Genomic DNA, 21422 nt, shown 5'->3' with positions numbered 1-21422 from the left:
CATCTACATATGGAAATCTAAGTATTTATCTCCCAGCTAAGAGCAATGGGGGTATGGAAGTAGAATCTAAGCATTCAGGAAATCTACCTGGTAGTATACACACTCCATTTACGAGAATACGAAACACTTAAGAGCTAAAGTGACCAGTATCAAGTACTGCTAGTTCATATTTGACCTTGGTACTGAAGAATTCTAAGACGGAAATGAATCAGACACCGTTGTCCAGCATTATCTATGTATAATGTTTTGCCGCAAATTTTCTGTGTCTCAAATACATCAGATGTTGGGCAGTTTCCATCTATCTGTGATCACAGTGTTTGTTTTTGACATTTCTTAGTGTCATTGATGGTCTCCTATTCTGAATTCCTATGGATTTATGGCCTGTACTGATGATGGTTCACTCAGGTAAAGAGGAATAATCTCAAGATTTTAAGAAGTCACAAGAACGAGGGCTCTTGTGGGAGGAGAGCTGGGAGGGAACTGAACCTTTCAAATCAGGTCAGAATCACGGAGCAGGGAGTGAGCCAGGACGTGGCTGCTCACGCAGCTGGCCTCTGGCACAGGCTTGTAATGAATCTGAGTTCCAGTGGTTTGGATGGTCGGCCTTGGTAACAGATAAAAGCTTTGGAAACTGGGCTTTAGCAGTCAGCAGCTGAACGCATTTTGAATTTTAGTAAGCTGAGCTGACATGTCTTTTAACTATAAATAATACGAATTCTGAACTACAGTGATGGAAACCCAAGGTTTGGGTGGCCGAGACCTATGGGGGTGGCAGTGTTTTTTAAGGACTCTTATTTCTCTTCCAGTAAAAATAAAACATTTTTTAGAAGACGTTGAATAAACTGTTTAAGGTACAATATCCAGTATCCATTCTCTATATTGCTCAAGATGGTTTTTTTTTTTTTTTTAATGAGAAACCACTCCTTTGTCATTAGATGATTATATCACTTACACCAGATCTAAAGTACAGTGGGTTTTTTTTTAAAGTTTATTTAAGTAATCTCTTTTTAGTTTTTTTTTTAAGTTTATTTATTTTGGGGCATCTGGGTGGCTCAGTCGATTAAGTGTCCGACTTCAGCTCAGGTCATGATCTCACAGTTCGAGTTTGAGCCCCACATTAGACTCTGTGCTGACACCTCAGAGCCTGGATCCTGCTTCAGATTCTGTCTCCCTCTCTCTCTGCCTTTTCTCTGCTTGTGCTCTGTTTCTCTCTCTCTCTCTCTCTCTCTCTCTCTCTCTCTCTCTCTCTCAAAAATAGGACATTAAAAATTTTTTTTAAAAAGTTTGAGTTTATTTATTTTGGTTTTTTTTCCAACGCTTTTTTTTTTTTTTTTGGGGGGGGACAGAGAGAGAAAGAGCATGAACGGGGGAGGGGCAGAGAGAGAGGGAGACACAGAATCGGAAACAGGCTCCAGGCTCCGAGCCATCAGCCCAGAGCCTGACGCGGGGCTCGAACTCATGGACCGCGAGATCGTGACCTGGCTGAAGTCGGACGCTTAACCGACTGCACCACCCAGGCACCCCAAGTTTATTTATTTTGAAAGAAAGAGAGGGAGAGAGAGAATCCCAAACAGGCTCCACTCAGCTTGGAGCCCGACATGGGGCTCAATCTCATGACCATGAGATCACCATGTGAGCCAAAATCAAGAGTGGGACACTTACTGACTGAGCCACCCAGGTGCCCCTAAGTAATCTCTTTTTAAAGGTTATCGATTTAAGTAATCACTATACCAGCGGGGTTCTTGAACTCATGACCCTGTGATCAACAGCCACACCCTCGCTCTTCTGACTGAGCCAGCCAGGCGCCCCTAAAGTGCAGTAGTTTTGAGAGCAATATAGATTTCTGTCTCCAAGAGGGACTATAGTTTCCTGTATCCTACCAGATTAGGGCTGAAGTTGGTGGCTTCCTGTCCTACTGACAAACTCCTTGGATGTACTGCCCTGTGGGTCATCACCAGCAGTAGGATCCATTCAATCTTGTAGGGGTCAGATGTAAGGGGACTGCTGTCCTTATTGCTGAAAAGTTGCAAATGGAGAAGGAAAACAGCTGGTCCAAAGGCTTAGAATTGGAAAACATTTAGGTTCTATCTCCTTTGTCCTGCCGTAGAGAAATCCATAAGGAAGCTGGCGATAGCTGCACTTCTCAAATTAAAGCTAATGACTGTATTTATGTGAGTCAGTAACCTGAGTCATGTTACTTGTTTTTGAAATCTTTTGTTACGTGTGTTATTGCAGCTGAGTTGTTACTAATCTGTTATTTTTTGGGAAAATAATCGCCTACTCTTAGTAGTAAGACCAGACTTTCAGGGCTCCGGCGAATAAGACTGAGAACACCTTTGTATGTACAACATACATGTTTCTTCTCAGCATTTCCAAGGTAGACACAAGCATTATTGGTTCTGTTGTTATAGAATTTATATTGTCTTGCTAACTCAGTCTCCTGAAATAACCCAAAAGTTGAAAGTATCTGTAACAAAATATGTCAGTAATGTAATTTGTAGAAGGATGACACATGAAGATGACTTTAAAAAGGAAAACAACCAAGCTCATTCATTCAGCAAGTATTTCCTTAATGCCCACTATGTGGGAGATGTGGGGGCTGGAGAAGACACAGTCTTTGTTCTTTAAAAGAACAACGTACTTTTCTATTAGATCAAGAGCAATGTCTGAAATTGAAGCATGTATATAAAAGATGAGGCCCTTATACTGTGTCCAGAAAATATGCTTTGAGAAAATACTTTATTGTGGTGAAAATACACATAACAAAGTTTACCATTTCAGCCTTTGTAAAGTGTACATTTCTGTGGCATTAAGTACATTCACATTGTTATGCGGTCATCCCCACCATCTGTCAGCAGAACTCTTCATCCTCTCCAATTGAAACTCTATCCCTTACATGAAAATGTCCCATTCTCCACGCCTCCTCCCTCCCCGGCCCCTGGCAACCACTATTCTACTTTTCATCTTTATGAATTGGACTATTTGGGGTACCTCACTTAAGTGAAATCACACATTATTTGCCCTTTTGCATCTGACTTATTTCACTTACCATAATGTCTTCAAGATTCATCCACATTGTAGCAGATATCTTTGTGAAGGCAAAATAATATTTCATTGTCTGTCTATGCCACATTTTATTTATCTATTTCACTTATTTATTTGTTTGTTGACGGATACTTGGGTTGCTTCCACATTTTGGCTTTTGTGAATAATGCTGCAGTGAATGTAGATGTACAAATATCTGTTTCAGACCGAGCAGATGTGGTTTAGAATCTGAATGTGAGGAAGAGTCACTGAGGCACATCGAATTAAAGTATTTTTAGGTGTGGGGCACCTCGGTGGCTCAGTTGGTTAAGCGTCTGACTCTTGATTTTGGCACAAGTCACGATCTCAGGGTTCCTGAGAGAGCCCTGCGTTGGGCTCTTCTTGGGTTTCTCTCTCTCCCTGTCTCTGCCCCTACCCTGCTCTCTCCCTCCCTCAAAATAAATAAAACAAACAAACAAACAAAAAAAGTACAGGTACTGATGTGTAAAAGAATCAGAAACTTTGTAGCATATTATTTTTTTTAACTAGAGCCGTGAAAGACACACACATTGCAAAGTATCTTTGCCATGGAGAATGTGACATCCTTCTTCAGCTATGGATATTCAGATGTTGTGGAACCATAGCTTAGAACACGCTCCCCTCTGGAGTGCACATCAGAAGCTCTAATTCTCTCCCGTCAAGAATGGCTTTAAAAGCACAGAGCTCAAGGCAGTCTCTACCCTAAAATCAATAGCTTACTTCCTAGGGTAAAACTAAATTAAACCTTGATATGTTTTCCACTGCTTACCTGTGCTATCTATTCATGCTTCTTTGCTTCATTTAGACCTTGGACCTCAACTTCTGCATAGGTTCTGTCTTGTAGAGACATCTGGAAAGTGAATTGATTTTGTATGGAGGACTCTGCTGGCCTACTCTATCCAGTTTGGTCTAGCCCTGCGGTTGCTGTTTTTGACTTGCTCTTTGGCTCACAATACTGGTCTCTTTTAGCCTTGTGCTTGCTTTTGGCAGCATCATACTTTAGGGACCACTGTGGATTCCATCCGAGTCTTTCCTGGCCAACCTGGTGGTGCAGCCACCCTGAGAAGTGACCCAGCCCTGAGAAGTGAATTTGCCAAAGCCTCAAAGAAAGTTCTTTTCTCTTGCTCTGACTTGACATTTGTGAATGGTTGCCATGAATTTAGGGAATCTGGTGGAGTCAGAACCTGGGAATTTGGAATAGGCTTTCCAGGAGTCCTAATCACAGGGTGCTGTCCACCTAATCACTGATTCCCAAGGTACGAGTGAGGACCGAACACTAACACTGCGTTCATGCCCCACACCCTGTGTCCTACTACAGACTCTCTTCCTGATGGAGATTTGGGTAGTAGAAGGTATTAAGATTCCAATTTTGGTCTCTAGCATGGAAATTAAGAATCTTCCAAGGCATGAAACTTCTGATGGTGACAGTTAACTCAATGACATAAGGGCTCTGGGAGAACATGGTGCAGGGTCTTCGAGTGAAGATCTGAATTTAAGAATTCGTTCTTTTCTGCCTCTATCTGTGTTGTGGCCTTGGGAAAGTCAGTTACCTTCCCGGGGTCTCAGTTTCCTTATCTGTAGGAAAGAAGAGGGTGTGATCTTTGGCTTGTGATGGTGGCAGTTGGATGGTAGCACTGGTATTGATGGTGGTGGTACATGTTTGCAGGGGAGGGGCGGGACAGAGGTACTGAAAGCGTTAGTTGGACCGATTAACTAAATGCTTAACGTTTATACAGAAGATTTTCAGGAAAGCAGCAGGGAGAAGTCCTTGGAAGATCAGTATACAACTCTGTATAACAGTGGAACCTTGAACACCGTGACCAGTTCTGCCCTGCTGCTCTGCCCTACCTTCCCCTGCCCTATGCCAGGTCAATCAGTTCTTACTGGTCTCAAATCATAGGGTTTTACAGCTGAGCTTAATGTTGGAGATGAAGCAGAGTTATTTAGCCTTCCTTACTTTGATCACAAATGATTTATTAGTTTCAAACTTTAAATGTTCTTTTTTGATAATATCTGATTATTGCAGGGACTTGAAAGTTATAGAATATTATAAAGAAGTTGAATAATCACTCATACTTTCATTATCTGGAGAATAATTATCATTAACACTCATTATTCCTTCTAGATATTTTTCCTCACATAGAATTGTATTTATACAAATGTATATGTAAAAGTAAATAATGTCAATATTTCAGATATTTAAACAACTTTTTACAAAGTTAGGATAGGGGTGCCTGGGTGACTCAGTCAGTTAAGTGTCTGACTTCAGCTCAGGTCATGATCTCATGGTCCATGAGTTCAATTCCCACGTTGAGCTCTGTGCTGACAGCTCAGAGCCTGGAGCCTGCTTCCGATTCTGTGTCTCCTTCTCTCCCTGCCTGTCCCCCGCTCTCACTCTGTCTCTGTCTCTCTGTCTCTGTCTCTCTCTCAAAAATAAACACTACAAAAAAACCACAAAAAACAAAGTTAGGATAATAAATTTATATATACATATATATGTTTTAATTTATATATATTTTTATGTGTAATGATTATTTCATCTTTTTGCCATGGCAGACATAAGGAAGCCTTTTAGTAATTATTGTAAGAGACTGTGAAGTTTTTTTTTTTAATTTGTTTATTTTGAGAGAAGTGTGAGTATGAGTGGGGGAGGGGCAGAGAGGGAGAGAATCCCAAGCAGGTTCCCCGCTATCAGCACAGAGCCTGACGTGGGGCTTGATCCCATGACTGTTGAGATCATGACCTGAGCTGAAACTAGGAGTTGGTTGCTTAACTGACTGAGCTACCCAGGCACCCCAAGAGACTATGAAGTTTATGAACAGTAGTAGCTCAATAATGAAAAAATTATTGTTAATTTCTCAGGAAGAATCATCATTTGTTCTCACAGATGGCACTTTTCTAGGATACGCAAATATTTTGTGGAAAGCATGGCATAAAACATGAAAAAACATAAATCTTAGGAATAAAAATATTTGATTCATTAATTTTGCTGAATCAAGATTTTATATTCAATCTTAACTGTAATTTTAAATGGAACCATGACACAATCAGCTTGGTGATGTTCCATATTCCACCACAGTGGTGGTCTTCCCCCAGAACCTAGAAGGACAAGGCACAGATTCTGAAGGTTTTATTGCAGGCAGTGTTTTTATATCCTCGCTTGTTGTTTCACAGTCTATATTGTGATGACTGTCATTTTAGACATCCTGTTTCCTCTCTTCAAAGAGGGAATCATGGCTCATATCTACTCTGGATGCCCAGCCAGTGTTATTCTGCATAATATTATAATATTAATATTAATATATAATATATATAATTGTATTATAATATTCATGCTTTCATGAATGTTGACTTTACATTTACTATTTTTTTAAGATTTTATTTTTAAGTAACCTCTACACCCAACACGAGGCTCTAACTCACTACCCCAGGATCAAGTCATTTGCTCTTCTGACTAAGCCAGCCAGGCACCCCTACGTTTACTGTATATAACCACTGTAGACAATTATATTATCTAAGGGATAATATATTATCCAGGGATCATAATTGCTGATTCTCTAACATTTGCGGGATATTTATTATGACTCTTCTGTTTTGCATCAAAAATATTAGTGGTTCTCTCTCTTTTATAATAAAAAATCATGTTTGTTGTATCTCATGCACATACCTATTTGAGCACTAATATAATAGTTATCACACATCAAATTGTGTTCTATATTTCTCAGTTAACATTCATGGTTACTTTTCTATTGACTCCAGTCTTGTTTTCAGCTTTATTGAGGTATATAGCTGACAAACAATTGTAATATGTATAAAGTGTACAATGTGATGATTTGATTTGTATACACTTTGGAAGGGTTTCCCACCATCAAATTAATTAACACCTCACATAGTTACCTTTCTTTAGTGAGAACACTCGCATTCTATTCCCAGTCAGCCACGTGATCATGACGGTGAATACTGACAACCATTCTCTACCCACATAACCGCTCTGCTTTCCACTTTCAGTATCGTAGTCAGTAAATGACATGAGATATTCAACACTTTGTTATAAGCTAGGCTTTGTGTTAGATGATTTTGCCCAACTGTAGGCTAATGTAAGTGTTCTGAGCACATTAAGGTGGCTAGAGATTCTCTAATCAGCAATGGCTGATTTCCATTAAAATTTTTTTTAATGTTTATTTTTGAGAGAGAGCATGAGTGTGCGAGTGGGGGAGGGGCAGAGAGTGAGGGGGACAGAGGATCCTAAGTGGGCTCTGTGCTGACAGCTGCAAGTCTGATGTGGGGCTTGAATCCATGAACTATGAGATCATGACCTGAGCTGAAGTCAGATGCTCAACTGACTGAGCCACCCGGGTGCCTCCTAGTTTGAATTTTTATAGTAACTAATAATGTGGAACATCTTTTTGTGTGCTTGTTGGCCATTTGTCTGTCATCGTTGGAGAAATGTCTGTTCAAATCCTTTGCCCATTTTAAATTGGATTATGTCCTTTTATTGCTGAGTTATAAGTGTTCTTTATATATTCTGGGTGCAAGTTTCTCATCAGGTATATGATTTGGAGGTATTTTCGCCCATTCTGTAGTTGTTTTTTCACTTTGTTGATGGTATCCTTGGAAGCACAACAGTTTGTAATCTTTGATTTAATCCAGTATATCAATTGTTTCTTTAGTCACTTGTGCTTTTTTTTTTTGTTAAAAAAATTTTTTTTAATGTTTATTTTTGAGAGAGAGAGACAGAGCGTGGGGGGCGGGGGGAAGGGTAGGGAGAGGGAGACAGAGAATCCAAAGCAGGCTCCAGGCTCTGAGCTGTCAGCACAGAGCCTGATGTGGGGCTTGAACTCATGAACCTCAAGATCATGACCTGAGCTGAAGTCGATGCTTAACTGACCGAGCCACCCAGGAGCCCCTAGTCACTCATGCTTTTGTTGTCCTAAGAAGGCTTTGTCTAACCCAAGATCATGAAGATCTACTCCTGTGTTTTCCTCTAAGAGTTTTGTACTTTTAGCTCTTATGTTTGGTTCTGGGATCCACTTTGAGTTGATTTTTGTGGATGGTGTCCAGTATCAGTGTTTTGTATGTAGATATCTAGTGTTCCAGCGCCTTTTTTGATACTCATTGAGTTTTTATGAGTATCAAAAATTAACATTTGTAAAGCGCTTGGAAGTGCATGGGGATGTATAGCAGCACTGAGTAAATATTATTTTATCACTTACTATATGGAATTGTCATATGTCTACTTATCTTTTCTCCCTCAAAGACTATCTTTATCTTTGTGCCTACATGGCTGGCCTAGTGTCTGATGGACGGTACCTGCTGAATGGATGAATGATAAATAGAAGCGCTCTCCTGAGGCTGTCAGGTGGTAAAGCGCGGTTTCAACACTGCTGGGCTGGGCTTGGGTTCCGACCAGAGGGCCTGTCAGAATGAGAGCCGCTGACAGTATCTGCCTCAGGGCATCTCCCCAGAGCACGCGGCTTGTAGCCCCTGGGTCCAGATCCCCCTGCAGCGCTCGAGTCTCTTCAGAGTCTCTTCAGCACAGTTTTCATTTCTGTGTCGCCCTCCTCCCCGTTGTCTTCCTCCTCCTCCTGTACCTGAGCATGAGCTCAGAGAACGGAATCCCTCCTGGATATCAGTCTCAGCCAAGTCTCCTCAGCCGGATCCTTTGACTTCCAACCCCTCAAGGCTGAAGGTGCAGGGTTCGCCTCCAGCCCCTTACCAGTCTCCGTTCACACTCTTTTCCCACGTGATCTCATCTAATGTAATGGCTCTAAATACCGAGAGTTGATGGCTCCCAAACCTGTTACTCCAGCCATTCTGAGATCCAGACTTATATTTTAATTGTCCCCTTCATGTCTCATTTTAGAGATCTAACAGGTGTCTCAGACTTCACATGCCCAGAACAGACTTCCTCCCAGAAGCATATCCCTCTCAGTCTAACTCCTCTCTGTAGACAGCTCCGTAAATTCTCCAGTGACCGAAGTAAAAATTTGGGATCCATCCTTGATTCCTTTTTTTCTCTCACTCCCGCCATCAGGAAAATCCTACTGAATCTGCCTTCAAAAGATGCCAGCATCTCATCCCTGCTCACCACTTCCAGTGCTCCCAGCTGAGAGGAAGCTAGCGCCTGCTTGTGCGCGGTCTAATGCAGTAGCCTCTGACTGCTCTTCTCTACCCTTGCCCCTCCCCACTTCCATTCTCCAAGTCCTGATCCACAGGATCTGTTTAAAAACAGATTAGGTCATGCTACTCCCTTGTTTAAAACTCTCTAATGGCTTTCTGTTATGTGAGGATAACATCCCAAGTTCTTACCATGACCAACATGACTTTCTTGATCTTGCCTTTTAAACAGAGGTTGACATTTCTACCAAGTGCAAAGATTTAATGATAGGAGATTTCAAAGTGAGCTGCTAGTTCACACTATTCAGGTTTTCACAGGCACTGGGCATAAACCTGTCCTGTAACTCCTGAAACCCTTTGATAAAATGAAAAGGTTAGAGAGTAGAAGAGAGAGGATTTTGTGAGGAATGAATACTTGGAAAAGCTATGTGATGAAATGCACTCCATCCTTCACTGAGGAGGACTTAACCTCAAACCTGGTGGTGCTCCAGAGCTTCTGTGGGGCCGCTCTCAAATCTTGCCGTGTTACTGCTTCAGTCGGGAGGGATAGTGGGCTAAGTATGGTCTTATTCCTGCTGGGGGTAGTTAAGATAATGAGAGACAAACAGACTAGCTAACTTTTGGGGCAGAGTCAGGAGAATGTGGCCACATTTGGAGTGTGGGGGCAGGGCTAGGGTACCAGTTTTGGACCCCAAGGGAGAGAGCATATGTGTGCAGGTGTCTTGAGGTTTGACCGATAGGGCTGTCTAGCGGGGTGAGGAAATGGCAGCAGCAATAATTTTGGGGAAAATGTCTAGGAGCTGAGGAAGGAGTCCCAAGGGATCACCCAAAATAAAGATGCTTTCTCCCCATCAAAGGGAATTGTGGGAGAGAGCCCAGTGGGGAGCCTCCAGAGCTCTGAAGTTCCCCAGGAAGGAGCATCAGCATTTAACACGTGCCAGGCCCGGAAGGCACAAGGCTTTGGTTCTAGTCCAAGCAAGACCCTTCCCGCCCATTTTGCATTCTCCATCTGCATTAGCCAATGCCATCTTGTTATGTAGTTTTTATATATTGGACAGAAATGCCCCATTTCTGGTCTGAGTTGGTTTTGTGACTTGAAGTGATCTCGGGACAACTTAGTTGATGAGAGTGAATAGTCACGTGGCCTCCGGGAATTCTTTTTCTCTGGCAGGAGAAGGTTCTCTCACTGGGTAAAATTAGAAGAGATGGTGGGAGAGAATGAATAAAGTGTTGATTCGATAATATTATGAGTTCAGCCAGCTGCACGTGGCAAAGACTACTCGCTCGGGCCCCTCAGCCCACGTGTGCCCTGAGAATGCCTTCCCCATCCCGTGGGTGTGAAGGAGCAGCTTCTCCCTCTCCAGCAGTCTTCCTCTCCTGTTTTCTTCAGGGCACTGATTACAATGTGAAAGTGTCTTGTTCGTGCACGTGCTTATTGTCAGTTACCTTCCATCAGACTGTAAGTTCCACAGAAGCAGGAATCCCACCTCTTACGTTCGCTTCTCTATTCCCGGTGACAAGAATAGGAGCCCTGTGTGTGTAAGTGCTCAGTAAGTATTTGTTGAGTGAATGAGTCAAAACTGTATGAGTGACGTGGATCTGAGAATAGAAAAAATGCATGTTCACCTACCTTCAGTGAGATCTCTCTCTCTGTTGTGGATTATTCATTTTAGTATAATTATACATTTATGCTGTGGTAGTGACAACTTTCACATTATTTGTATGACTATTTTTCTTAGTTGATTCATACAAAGTCACAATCCAAAAGGACACACTTACATAAAAACATACTCTTGAGTTTTTCAAACAAATGTGGAGAAAGGACAGATTTGAACTACTGAATGGGAAACATTTGACTATGGACCAAGCTGAGACAGTGTGAGTGGAGGATGGGGCAGAGAGAGAGGGAGAGGGAGGATCCCAAGCAGGCTCCACACTGTCAGTGCAGAGCCCGATGCGGGGCTCAGTCTCACAAACCATGAGATCATGACCTGGGCTGAAGTCAAGGGTTGGATGCCTAACTGACTGAGCCACCCAGGAGCCCCCCAGAAAATACTTTTGCTTTTTAATGTGGTCTCATAGGGATCTCTTTTTAATGTTGGTGTTGGAAGACAGGACAGCACACATGCCTTGTAAGCTGTGGTGTCTCATTGTGGCAGATAGGCTCTAAGATGGTTCCCCAACTTTGGTATCTGTACCTTTTTGTAACCCACACCATTTGAGCGCCCCTGCAGACTGTGACTTGCTTCTAGGTGACAGAATATGGCAAAAGTGATAGGATGTCCTCCTGTGATTGTACTACACTGTTTAAGACTCCATCCTGCTAGCCAGCTCCCTCTAGAGACTCTCTTTGCTGGCTTGATGGAGTAAGGTGCCATGTTGAAACATCCCGCTTGGCAAAAACAGCCAGTGGCCACCAGGATCCGAGGGAGCCTTCAACTGAGACCCAGCAAGAGGCAGGTGCCCTTAGTTCCACAACCGCAAGGAAATGAATTCTCACTGGAACATAAAACTGGTTTAAACCGTTATCAGTCATTCATATCTCAGGGTCCATGAAGGATTTAAGAAGAGGTTTGGTAAAAAGGTGGACCAAAGATTCTGACCTTGAAGGGGATGACTGCTCATATTTGAGGGTGGATGTGTGACAGGGAAGCTTGGCTGGAGACAGACTTCTCTATCATCACTGTTTTGCCCAGGTCTTGGCCATATTAAATGTCTCCTGTACTTGTTGCCTGTACGCTTCATGTCTTAAGAATGATCTGATGGGGAGAGGTGTGTATATTCTCCTGAGGGAGAAATAAGAAGGATAGAACTCAGCTACAGAGACACTGAAAAACTCTCTACATTGATGCTAACGACGGTAGCATGCAGGCAAATCAGGGGCAGCGGGTAGGCCTCGTGGTAACTGAGCCCACGGGAAATTTGCATCCTCGCTGAGCTGAGCTCACCTTTCCCCTGCAGCCCCAGTATCCGCCTTGTGAGCGAACTCTGACTCAGATGCAGAGCCTGAGCACTCTTCTCACGTCCCCAGGAAAGGTCTAAAGAGGGACTGTGTGCGGGGCTAGGGAGGAGGCCAGGGACCAAGGCTCAAGGCACAGGGGTGGTGACCCGAGCGGCCGAAACGCGGCCAGGGCTCTCAGCCTTCTTCATGCTGCTCTTCATCCTGCCGTGCCTTCTGGGAATCCTGGCCAACGGCTCGTTGTGCTGGTGCTGGGCAGGGAAAGGCTGCAGCGGGGGAGGCTGCCTCCCTCTGGCATGATCCTCCTGAGCTTGGGCGCCTCCCGCTTCTGCCTGCAGTGGGTTGGAACGGTGAACAGCTTCTACTGGCCGAGTACAGCAGAGGTCCTGCACGGCAGTTCTTTGGTCTCCATTGGGACTTCCTGAACTCAGCCACCTTCTGGTTCAGCTCCTGGCACAGTGTCCTCTTCTGCATGAAGATCACTAACTTCACCCACCCCACCTTCCTCTGGCTCAAGTGGAGGTTCCCAGGGTCAGTGCCCTGGCTCCTCATGGCTCCTCTCCTGATCTCCTTCATCGTCACTCTGCTCTTCTTTTGGGGAAACCGTGCTGTGTGTGAAGGATTCTTAATTAGAAAGTTTCCTGGGAACATGACCTTCAGACAGTGGAGCAGGACACTGGAAGTTCACTACTTCTTGCCCCTGAAGCTGATCACCCGGTTAGTTCCGTGCTCTGTTTTTCTGGTCTCAGTTGCGCTGTTGATTAATTCTCTGAGGAGGCACACACCGGGAGGATGCGGCTCAGCGCCCACAGGCCACAGGACCCCAGTGCCCAGGCTCACACCAGAGCTCTGAAGTCGCTCGTCTCCTTCCTCATTCCTGATGCTCTGTCCCTCGCATCCCTGGTCATCGATGCTGCAGGTTTCTTCTCAGAGAGCGACTGGTACTGGCCGTGGCAGATTTTAATCTACCTGTGCATGTCTGTCCATCCGTTTTTCCTCATCTCCAGCAACCTCAGGCTTCGAGGGGTGTGCAGACAGCTACTGCTGCTGGCCAGGGGCTTCTGGGTGGCCTAGGTGGCACGGTCTCCTTACCGAGACCACCGGAAGAGACTCAGGGAGGGTGATGGAACCTGTGCCCAATAACACGGAGATAGCTTCCGAGGCAGGTACCTACTGGATTCTACTCTGAGCTTCCTCCTTTGGGAAGGAGAGGAGGGGAATCAACTCTGGGGATTCTCTGAGCGAGATTCCTTCCTTGGGACACTGTCAAATGGGGGCCCACAGGACCCAGAGAGCCAGTATTGTCCAGAAGTTCAGAATATAAAATTTTGTCTGTTCTCTATTTCGTGTCCCCTCTGTTCTGTGGCAGCTTCCAGTTAAAGAGTCCTGATTAACAGTACATGTGATCTCAACAGCCTCCCAGGGGATGAAGAGAAAATGTGTCTGTGGCTGAACTGGGATGTGGATGGGGAAGAAGCAGGTCTCTTGAGGATAATGTGTTGGTTACCATGGGAGCCCTGGAGGACAGTAGTTGGGGCCGACAGTGGTCTGGGCTGTGATGTCACATAGCCCTCCCTTCTGTGCGGATTCTTTTTCTTTCAGCACACTTGGATAATTTGGTTTTAATTTTATGAAGACTCCTGGAAAGTTTCTTTACACAAACCCATCTCTTTTCTTATTATTATTTCCACTGTTCTGCTTTCAGTTTCCCCCCCTCTAAAGTCTCAGTGGCAGCCAGACTTTTTCCATGTTTATTCTTCTTAAGAATCACACATTGTGATTTTCTCTGTCTTCAAGTTGTCTCTGGAACTTTTTTTTCTTCCTTAAGCAAAAGTCACAAAGTCACATGTAATTTGAATAAACATGTACTTGTAGTTCTGCAAAACAAAGACTCAAGAGTTTCACTTAGTTTGCATCCCAAAACCATTTAACCTCTTAATTTTTTTTTTTTTTAAGAGAGAGAGAGCATGTGTGCGCAAGCAGGGGATGGGCAGAGAGAGAGCACGAGAGAGAATCCCAATCTAATCTCCACTGATTTAAAATGCTACCTTTTATCGTGACTAAATTCCTATATATATTGGGGTACTTCCTTTCTGTTCCGTTTTGCTACTGTGCTACTTTGGTATAATCATGTGCCAGTACCACAGCATTTTGACTATTTTAGGTTTATGATATTTGAATGACTGGTGAACTAGTCTTTCTTCATTAATCTTTTCTAACTTTCTTGGCTATAGTAGTGTCTAGTCCCAAACAATTCCTTTTTAAGAAAATTATGTTGGATACTATTAACTGTATAATTCAACATGAGGAGAAATACATATCCATGATGTCGAGTCTTCTATTCAAGAATATGGTATGCTTTTCCATTTATTCAAGATTATTCAAGATTTATTCAGTCGGTTAAGTGTCTGACTCTTGATCCGACATCAGGTCATGATCTCACAATTGATTGTGAGATGGAGCCCCGTGTTGGGCCCCGAATTGGGCTCTGAGTTTGGTGTGGAGCCTACTTAAGATTCTCTCCCTCCCTCTCTCTGTGTCCCTCCCCACACGCTCTTCCCCCCACCCAAAACAGAACAAAATAAAAAACTATTCAAGATTTCTTTGATTACTTTCAGTAGTGTTTTAATTTTTTAAAATACAGGTCTTACACAACGTGATGTGAATTCTTTTAGGTGTAATTAACCCTTTATGCCTTAGTTTCCTGACATATTCACCGAGGTGATAGCAGCTGTCTCAGAGTAATTGCGAAGATTGATGTAGGCAGTATATGTGCATGACACATTAGTATTGATCGTAACTTGTTAAGAGTAACTCTAGTGTTGCATAGTTAATACTATTTAAAAAATTATACTCTGTATCTGCATCAGCACAAAAAGAGTAGAGAAACCTGAGTATGGCAAGGACGTTTCTAGCCACCAGGAAAGACCCGTGTTTCTGTTTCTTTCTTTGACTCCTCTTGTTTTGTTTTTTTTCTCATTCTTTAAATTTTTTTTAACTGCTAAATTAGGCCAACACGGTAAGTGTGAGTGAGCTAAAGAAAAACCGTCTGTGGTGGCTAAGAAATCACTGAGAAGGGCCTCTGATGCTGAAGGAGGCCACCAGAGGCTCACTAGGGGGTGTGACTCTGAGAATAGTTCAGTTAAGTAGCTTTTTTTGGTTAAGTTTTTATTTAAATTCCAGCTAGTTAACACACAGTGTAATATTAGCTTCAGGTGTACAATATAGCATTCTATCTTCCATACATCACCTGGTGATCATCGCAACAAGTGCCCTCCTTAGTCCCCATCACCCACTTCACCTCCCCTACCCCACACCTCCCCTCTGGTAACCATCAGTTTGTTTTCTGTAATTAAGAGTCTGTTTGTTGGTTTGTTTCTTTCTCTTTTTACTCCTTTGTTCATTTGTTGTTTCTTTTTTTTTAATTACAAAATTTTACTTTTTTTAGTTGTGCAAACAGGGTACATGTTTAAGAGGGCGGATGGAGGGCGCCTGGGTGGTTCAGGTCGTTAAGCATCCGACTCTTATTTTCAGCTTAGGTCATGGTCTCACAGTTTGTGAGTTCGAGCCCTGCCTCGGCTCTGCGTTGGCAGACAGTGTGGAGCCTGCTTGGGATTCCCTCCCTCTCTCCCTCTCCCTCTGTCTCTCCCTCTCCCTCTGTCTCTCCCTCTCCCTCTGTCTCTCTCTCTCTCTCTCCCTCTCCCTCTCTCTCTCTCTCTCTGTCTCCCCCCCTCCCTCCCTCCCCTTCTCATTATCCATCCCCTGCTCATGCATATATGTGCACTTTCTCTCTCTCAAAATAAATAAATAAACTTAAAAAAAAAAAGAGGGCTGATGGTGAGAGAGTGTCATCACCCCATACATTTAAAAGATAAATGAGCAGGACATTACAGACTGTACTTGGTTATGGGTACCCCCTCCCCGCCAAATCTCCCTGGATTGAAATGAACTCATCTGCTGATGGGCAGATGGGCTATATTTGCTGACATCCTGGGTTAGCTTTCTGCCACACTGACAGAGACTCTCAGGACACACAGTTCACGCTCCTGGCTGGGAATCCACCCTGAGGGAGAAGGTAAGCAGACACTGACACGGCTGGGCCAGCCTGGCCCTCGTTCCTCCGGCAGTGTCCACACCGAGCATCAGAGCATTTGTAGAAGGTGGTCACCAGCTCGTCTGCAGAGTGGGTCTGAAGCTGCACGAAATAGGCACACGGGTGTTCGCAGTTAGGATGTGACTCTGCAGGAGAGTCAACATTCTCCCAGACAGCTGCTCCACACGCCTATCCTCCACTGATTTCAGCTTTGGATTCCTCCGATTTTTTACCTTGCGGGTGATGTGCATGTAGGGGCAGGTGTCGCAGGCGAACTGGTAGCGGTGCTGTCCTCCTGCATGATGGGTCCATTGCCGCGGCTGGGGCAGAAGCAGCCTGGTGGCCGACTGCCGTGCAGGGCGTCTGCGGCCCGTGCGGCCTCTGGGTACTGACACTGAGCCCGTCTCAAGCCCACTGTTTTGTTTCTTAAATTCCCCATATGAGCGTATTCATGTTATTTGTCTCTCTCTGACTGACTTATTTCACTTAGTACTTAAGTAGCTTTTGACATCAGCTAAGGGAGGCAAAAAAAAAACACAAAAACTATTTTGTTTTTTCTTTGAAGACGTAAAGGGGAAAGAAGAAAACCATAAAGGGAATAGTAAGAGTTACTAAATATTAGCTGTTATCTTTAAACTTTATTCTATATTATGTGCTGTCATGTTGCTATATTGAGCTGTTCTATTGAGGAAAGAAACGAAAAGACTAAGAAAATGTACTGGAGACCAGATTGAATCAATGAGAAATCAGATTGATTGCCGGACCTTGGACCATGTGCTAGGCCTTCCACAGCCCTCTTCTGGTAGGTAGTGCTTCCTAAAGGACAATCCAGTTCTGTGGTATTAACAAAGCTTAGCTAAAACCCATCTTATCAACCAGTGGCAAACAAATATCACAGCTCACTACTAAAGATTTTATGAAAGAAATTTTGTAAAATTTAAAAACACAATGCCAAAAAACATATGTCAGGATGTGTTAACCTTTTGGGGGGCTGCAGACTGTTTGCAAATGTATTCGATTGGCAGATATTTTTGGAGTGCCTACCTGTAGGCAGCTCTCTGTGCTGAAGATAAAGTAGTGAGCCTTGTAGATGTCATTTCTGTCCCCATGGTGTTTACGATCTTGTGGGGAGTCAAGGGCCAGGTGTCTGTTCATATAAACGAGCACATCATTACAAATCCCTCAGGAGGTGATAACACTGTGGATGAGATGTCATTTGAACACACAGTTCCAGGTGCCTGTAGACCCGGAAACCTGTCTGTGAGTTCCAGGCTAAGGATTCTGCTCTCTTCTGGTATTCCTGGTCGTGTGATTGTGTGAAGCAAAGAGTGCTGTACTCTTTGTACAGGGAGGGTTTTTGTTTTGGATGGAAGAGATTAGTTTAGTGCTGTCCTGGCAAAGCAGGGAGGTCTTGCCATAGGGATCCTCTATCATGTAAATTCCCAGGTCTGCTCAGAATGGCCACAGAACAATGTTCCCTCATGTCCATTTACTCCCTCCTTTGACTCTGAGTGACTCTAGAAATACTCTACTAATAGGGTTACCACCTTGGAACTGGGTTTTGCTCTCTTAGACTTCATGCATTGATTTGTTTTCCATGAAAAAAGATAAAGTATCAAGGCTTTGCCAGGCTAGTGCCTTTGGTGAGGCTCATACCTGTTTTGTGAGTCAGTGTTAGAAAAGCAAACTCCAGATCCCTCCTTAACCAGGATGGGACCTGTCTAACCAGAGGGTTGCCTCTTGAGACATGGCCTGAAATCAGAAAAGCAGGGTTGTTATCAGAGGTGACGCTTACAGAAACACCAAGTAAGGTCTGTTTATTTTTGCTCAGTCTTCAGAGTGTTACTCAGATGGCATGGTTATCTTTTTATTAAAAAAAAATAAAAGGGGGTGCCTGGATGGCTCAGTCAGTTGAGCGGCCGACTTCGGCTCAGGTCGTGATCTTGCGGTTCTTGAGTTCGAGCCCCGCGTCGGGCTCTGTGCTGACAGCTTGGAGCCTGGAGCCTGCTTCAGATTCTGTGTCTCCCTCTCTCTCTGCCCCTCCCCCACTCATGCTCTGTCTCTCTCTCTGTCAAAAATAAATAAACATTTAAAAAAATTAAAAAAAAAAAAAGGAAAGCAGAAGGCACTTTACAGTTATAACCTTCGTTCAAGTCTCAACCTCAAGATGTATTCACTTTTAACATTCCCTTGTGCTTTAAAAAACTTCTGGTCTATATTCTTCCCAATTCTTTGGTCTTTGAAACCTGCCTTATCTACCTGGTCTGCGAAGTCTGCCCAAATGAGAGGAAGTTGAATTACAAAAAATTGTTTCACTTACTGCCTCTAGTTAAGCGCTAAATAGAGACTTTGTCAGACAAAAAGAAGACAAAGTTTGTGCTATTTGTTTTGTCTCAGGACTAACAGTCCTGTGCAGAGGAAGAGGACAGCTTCTGGAATACATATCACATGTGTCAATGCCCCATATTAGAAACTCTGCTATCTTTTCACAGCCTCTAAAGCACGTTCCTTGGCCTTGTTTTCTTGTTTTCAAAGCCCTACCAAACCCTCTTTCCAGCCTCACTTCCGCCTCATTACTCCTCAGAATGAAGTCTTTGCTCTAACCAAACTGGTTTGCTCACTCTTTCCCAGACAGACTTCAGTTTTTTCTACCTCTTCACTTGGTTTCTATGGTTCCTCCATTCACCAAAAATGAACCTATCTTTCGACTCCCTCAACTGTCCAAACTCAACCATTTCCTAAAGCCCCATTTAATTTTTTCTTCCACTTCAATCCCTTTGCAAACTACCCAGATTTTTTCCCCCTTCATGGGGTAATTTCATGAATTCCATGGGTTTTTTGAACCTGCATCTTGTATTTGGTAATTAAGCAAATATCTCCTTAGTTGTGTTTTTTGCATTGTTGGATTACGTTGTGATTTCTTTTTTTCTTTTTTGGCACGTATCTCTTACCTTTTCAAATAGTCTCCCGGTTGGGAGGAAGGCTCTCCTGTTGACTTCATGTGTCTCTTGCAGCACCTGGCACGGCGTATGGCACACAAATCTATTCGCCTATTGATATTTCTTTCTGAGACCTGCATCGTGTCCCAGGCCCATGATGCTCTCTGCTCTTGAGAGGAGGAGGTTGGGATGATAAGTGTTGTGAGGAAGGGCTTCAGGCTGGGCACGGAGGAGGTGTTCATTAAAAGTGGTGTTTGGTGGGTGCCTGGGTGGCTCAGTCAGTTGAGCGTACCACTTCCGCTCAGGTCATGATCTCACGGTTTGAGTTTGAGCCCCGTGTCGGGATCTGTGCTGACAGCTCAGAGCCTGGAGCCTGCTTCCGATTCTGTGTCTCCCTCTCTCTCTGCCTCTCCCCTGCTCATGCTCTTGTCTCTGTCTCAAAAATAAAGATAAACATTAAAAATAAATAAATAAATAAAAAATAAAAGTGGTGTTTGGTGATTGACTGCAGATGGCAAAGTTGACATTTAGGCCAGTGGTGAAAGTGGCCTTGGGCATTATATGCTCATGTTCACACAGTCAGTGGATGTGTAACATTTCTGATGGGTGTAAACTGCTTTTGAATCTTGTTGAGAACAGCCAGAGCTACAAAGATTTCAGAACTTAAGTCACTGCTTATATATACCTTCAAAAACAAAGAGTACATTTTACACACACACACACACACACACACACACGCACGCATGCACAGTTGCACAAATGCTTTATCCCTTAGTACAAGCTTTGCTGTCCTTAGAAGACAGCCTTCTCTTTCCACTTTTGAGTTCATCTGTATCTGTCTGTAACACAACCGAGTTCCTACCCAGCATTCATCTCTGGGCGTCAGCAGCACTACTGTGCTAAAGCCCACCCTTACAGCCTGCTATGTATGATGTCCACATGGGCCACGTGGTCAGCACATGTACCCACGGGTGGGCAGGTACATCATAACCACTGTCTCCACCACGGAACTCACTAGGCCTGTAAGCCAAGAGACCACTGCTACGGAGCACAGGGGGGCACAGACAGCCACGTAGTGGCCATAGGCCATAGCAGCCAGCAGCAGGAACTCGGTACCCCCCAGGGCCAGTGAGAAGAAGAGCTGAGTCCCACATCGGGTGAAGGAGATGGTCTTCTCCAGGAGGAAGTGCACCAGCATCTGGGGGACCCCACTAGAGGTGTAGCAGATGTCCACCACTGAGAGGTTGCAGAGGAAGAAGTACATGGGCAGGTGCAGCCGCGCATCCAGCCCGATCAGGAGGATGATGAGCCTGTTGCTCAGCAGGGTCAGCAGATAGGCGGCCGCAAACAGGACAAAGAGTCCAGCCTGGGTCTGCCTGTCGCTGGAGAGCCCCAGGAGGACAAACTCACTTTCCCAGGCCAGGTTGTCCCTCCTCATGGAGCAGGGGGGCCAGGCTGCTGGGAGAGGAGGTGGCTTAGAGAAGCCAGAATCAATGAGAATTTTCAACAAAGGGCTTTCTGTGGGACTGCAAGAACTTGTACATTTTCCCCATTAGACTCTGAACTTCTTCAAATCATGGATCTTTTATGATTTTTCTTTTCATGCAAAGATTCCTAAAAAATGTTTCACAGTATGAGTACACAAATAAGAAAAAGTTGAAAGTAGTGGCCTTGAGGATAATTCTCTGATCCTAAGATGTAGGACGTGTGCTCTGGACTTCCTCCTTGTCATTACTCCTCACGCTGGAGCTCGTGGTTCTTCCTGTTTCTCCCATAAGCCAGGCTGGGTCAGTGACAGAGAACATCACTCACTTGGTTCTCAGTGTACTGATTAATCAGGCTTATTCCTAGGTTGATAAGATCAGGACCTCATTGTACAACATTATGCTCAGTGTAATTATGTCCCAACTTCTTGAGATGATGCTATTTCCTTGGTGAAATGCTGGCATTTATTTGAATGTTAAAGTAAGTGGTTTATAAAAGATGAATGTATATATCACTCACTTGCAACCAGAGCGTTTGGAACCTGATGGTGCCCACAGATGAAGTCAGTAAGGGAGTGCCTCTGAAACCCTTTGAACTTTGTTATGTGTAAATCCTTCTGTGACAGCAGAGACAGGTGTGCCCTTGGAACACCTCCCTGTTTACTTTGCTGGTCTTTAGCTTCTATCAAAGGGTAAAGATGCTATTTTTTCCCTTAGTACAAATGAAATGTACTAAGCAATTTTATCGCCTTTATTTCTCTGTTTGT

General features: G+C 43.9%; 2 protein-coding genes and 1 pseudogene across 2 annotated transcripts; 1 reads left to right on the top strand and 2 right to left on the bottom strand.

Annotated features, from left to right (window-relative positions):
• Positions 1 to 11732: 11732 nt before the first annotated feature.
• LOC106980742 (taste receptor type 2 member 41) lies at positions 11733 to 14186 on the top strand. Its single transcript, XM_053217784.1, is given in 5 exon segments — positions 11733 to 11751; positions 12192 to 12374; positions 12377 to 12505; positions 12508 to 12917; positions 12920 to 14186. Coding segments are annotated over 5 exon segments (1035 nt in total). The 3' UTR covers positions 13214 to 14186.
• Positions 14187 to 16163: 1977 nt separating this feature from the next.
• LOC113604219 (DNA-directed RNA polymerase III subunit RPC10-like) lies at positions 16164 to 16671 on the bottom strand (annotated as a pseudogene).
• A 3452-nt stretch (positions 16672 to 20123) lies between these two features.
• On the bottom strand, positions 20124 to 20609 carry LOC106980741 (olfactory receptor 2F1-like). Its single transcript, XM_027075667.2, has one exon. The coding sequence runs from the start codon at positions 20607 to 20609 to the stop codon at positions 20124 to 20126; it is 486 nt and encodes a 161-aa protein (XP_026931468.1).
• Positions 20610 to 21422: the final 813 nt, after the last annotated feature.

This window comes from Acinonyx jubatus, chromosome A2, assembly GCF_027475565.1.
Source record: "Acinonyx jubatus isolate Ajub_Pintada_27869175 chromosome A2, VMU_Ajub_asm_v1.0, whole genome shotgun sequence".
In the NCBI taxonomy this organism is placed as follows: domain Eukaryota; kingdom Metazoa; phylum Chordata; class Mammalia; order Carnivora; family Felidae; genus Acinonyx; species Acinonyx jubatus.
This window is presented reverse-complemented; position numbering and strand designations above follow the sequence as displayed.

Coding starts and splice junctions, on each gene's coding strand:
- LOC106980741 (XM_027075667.2), bottom strand. CDS start 20,609: ATGAGGAGGGACAACCTGGCCTGGGAAAGTGAGTTTGTCCTCCTGGGG.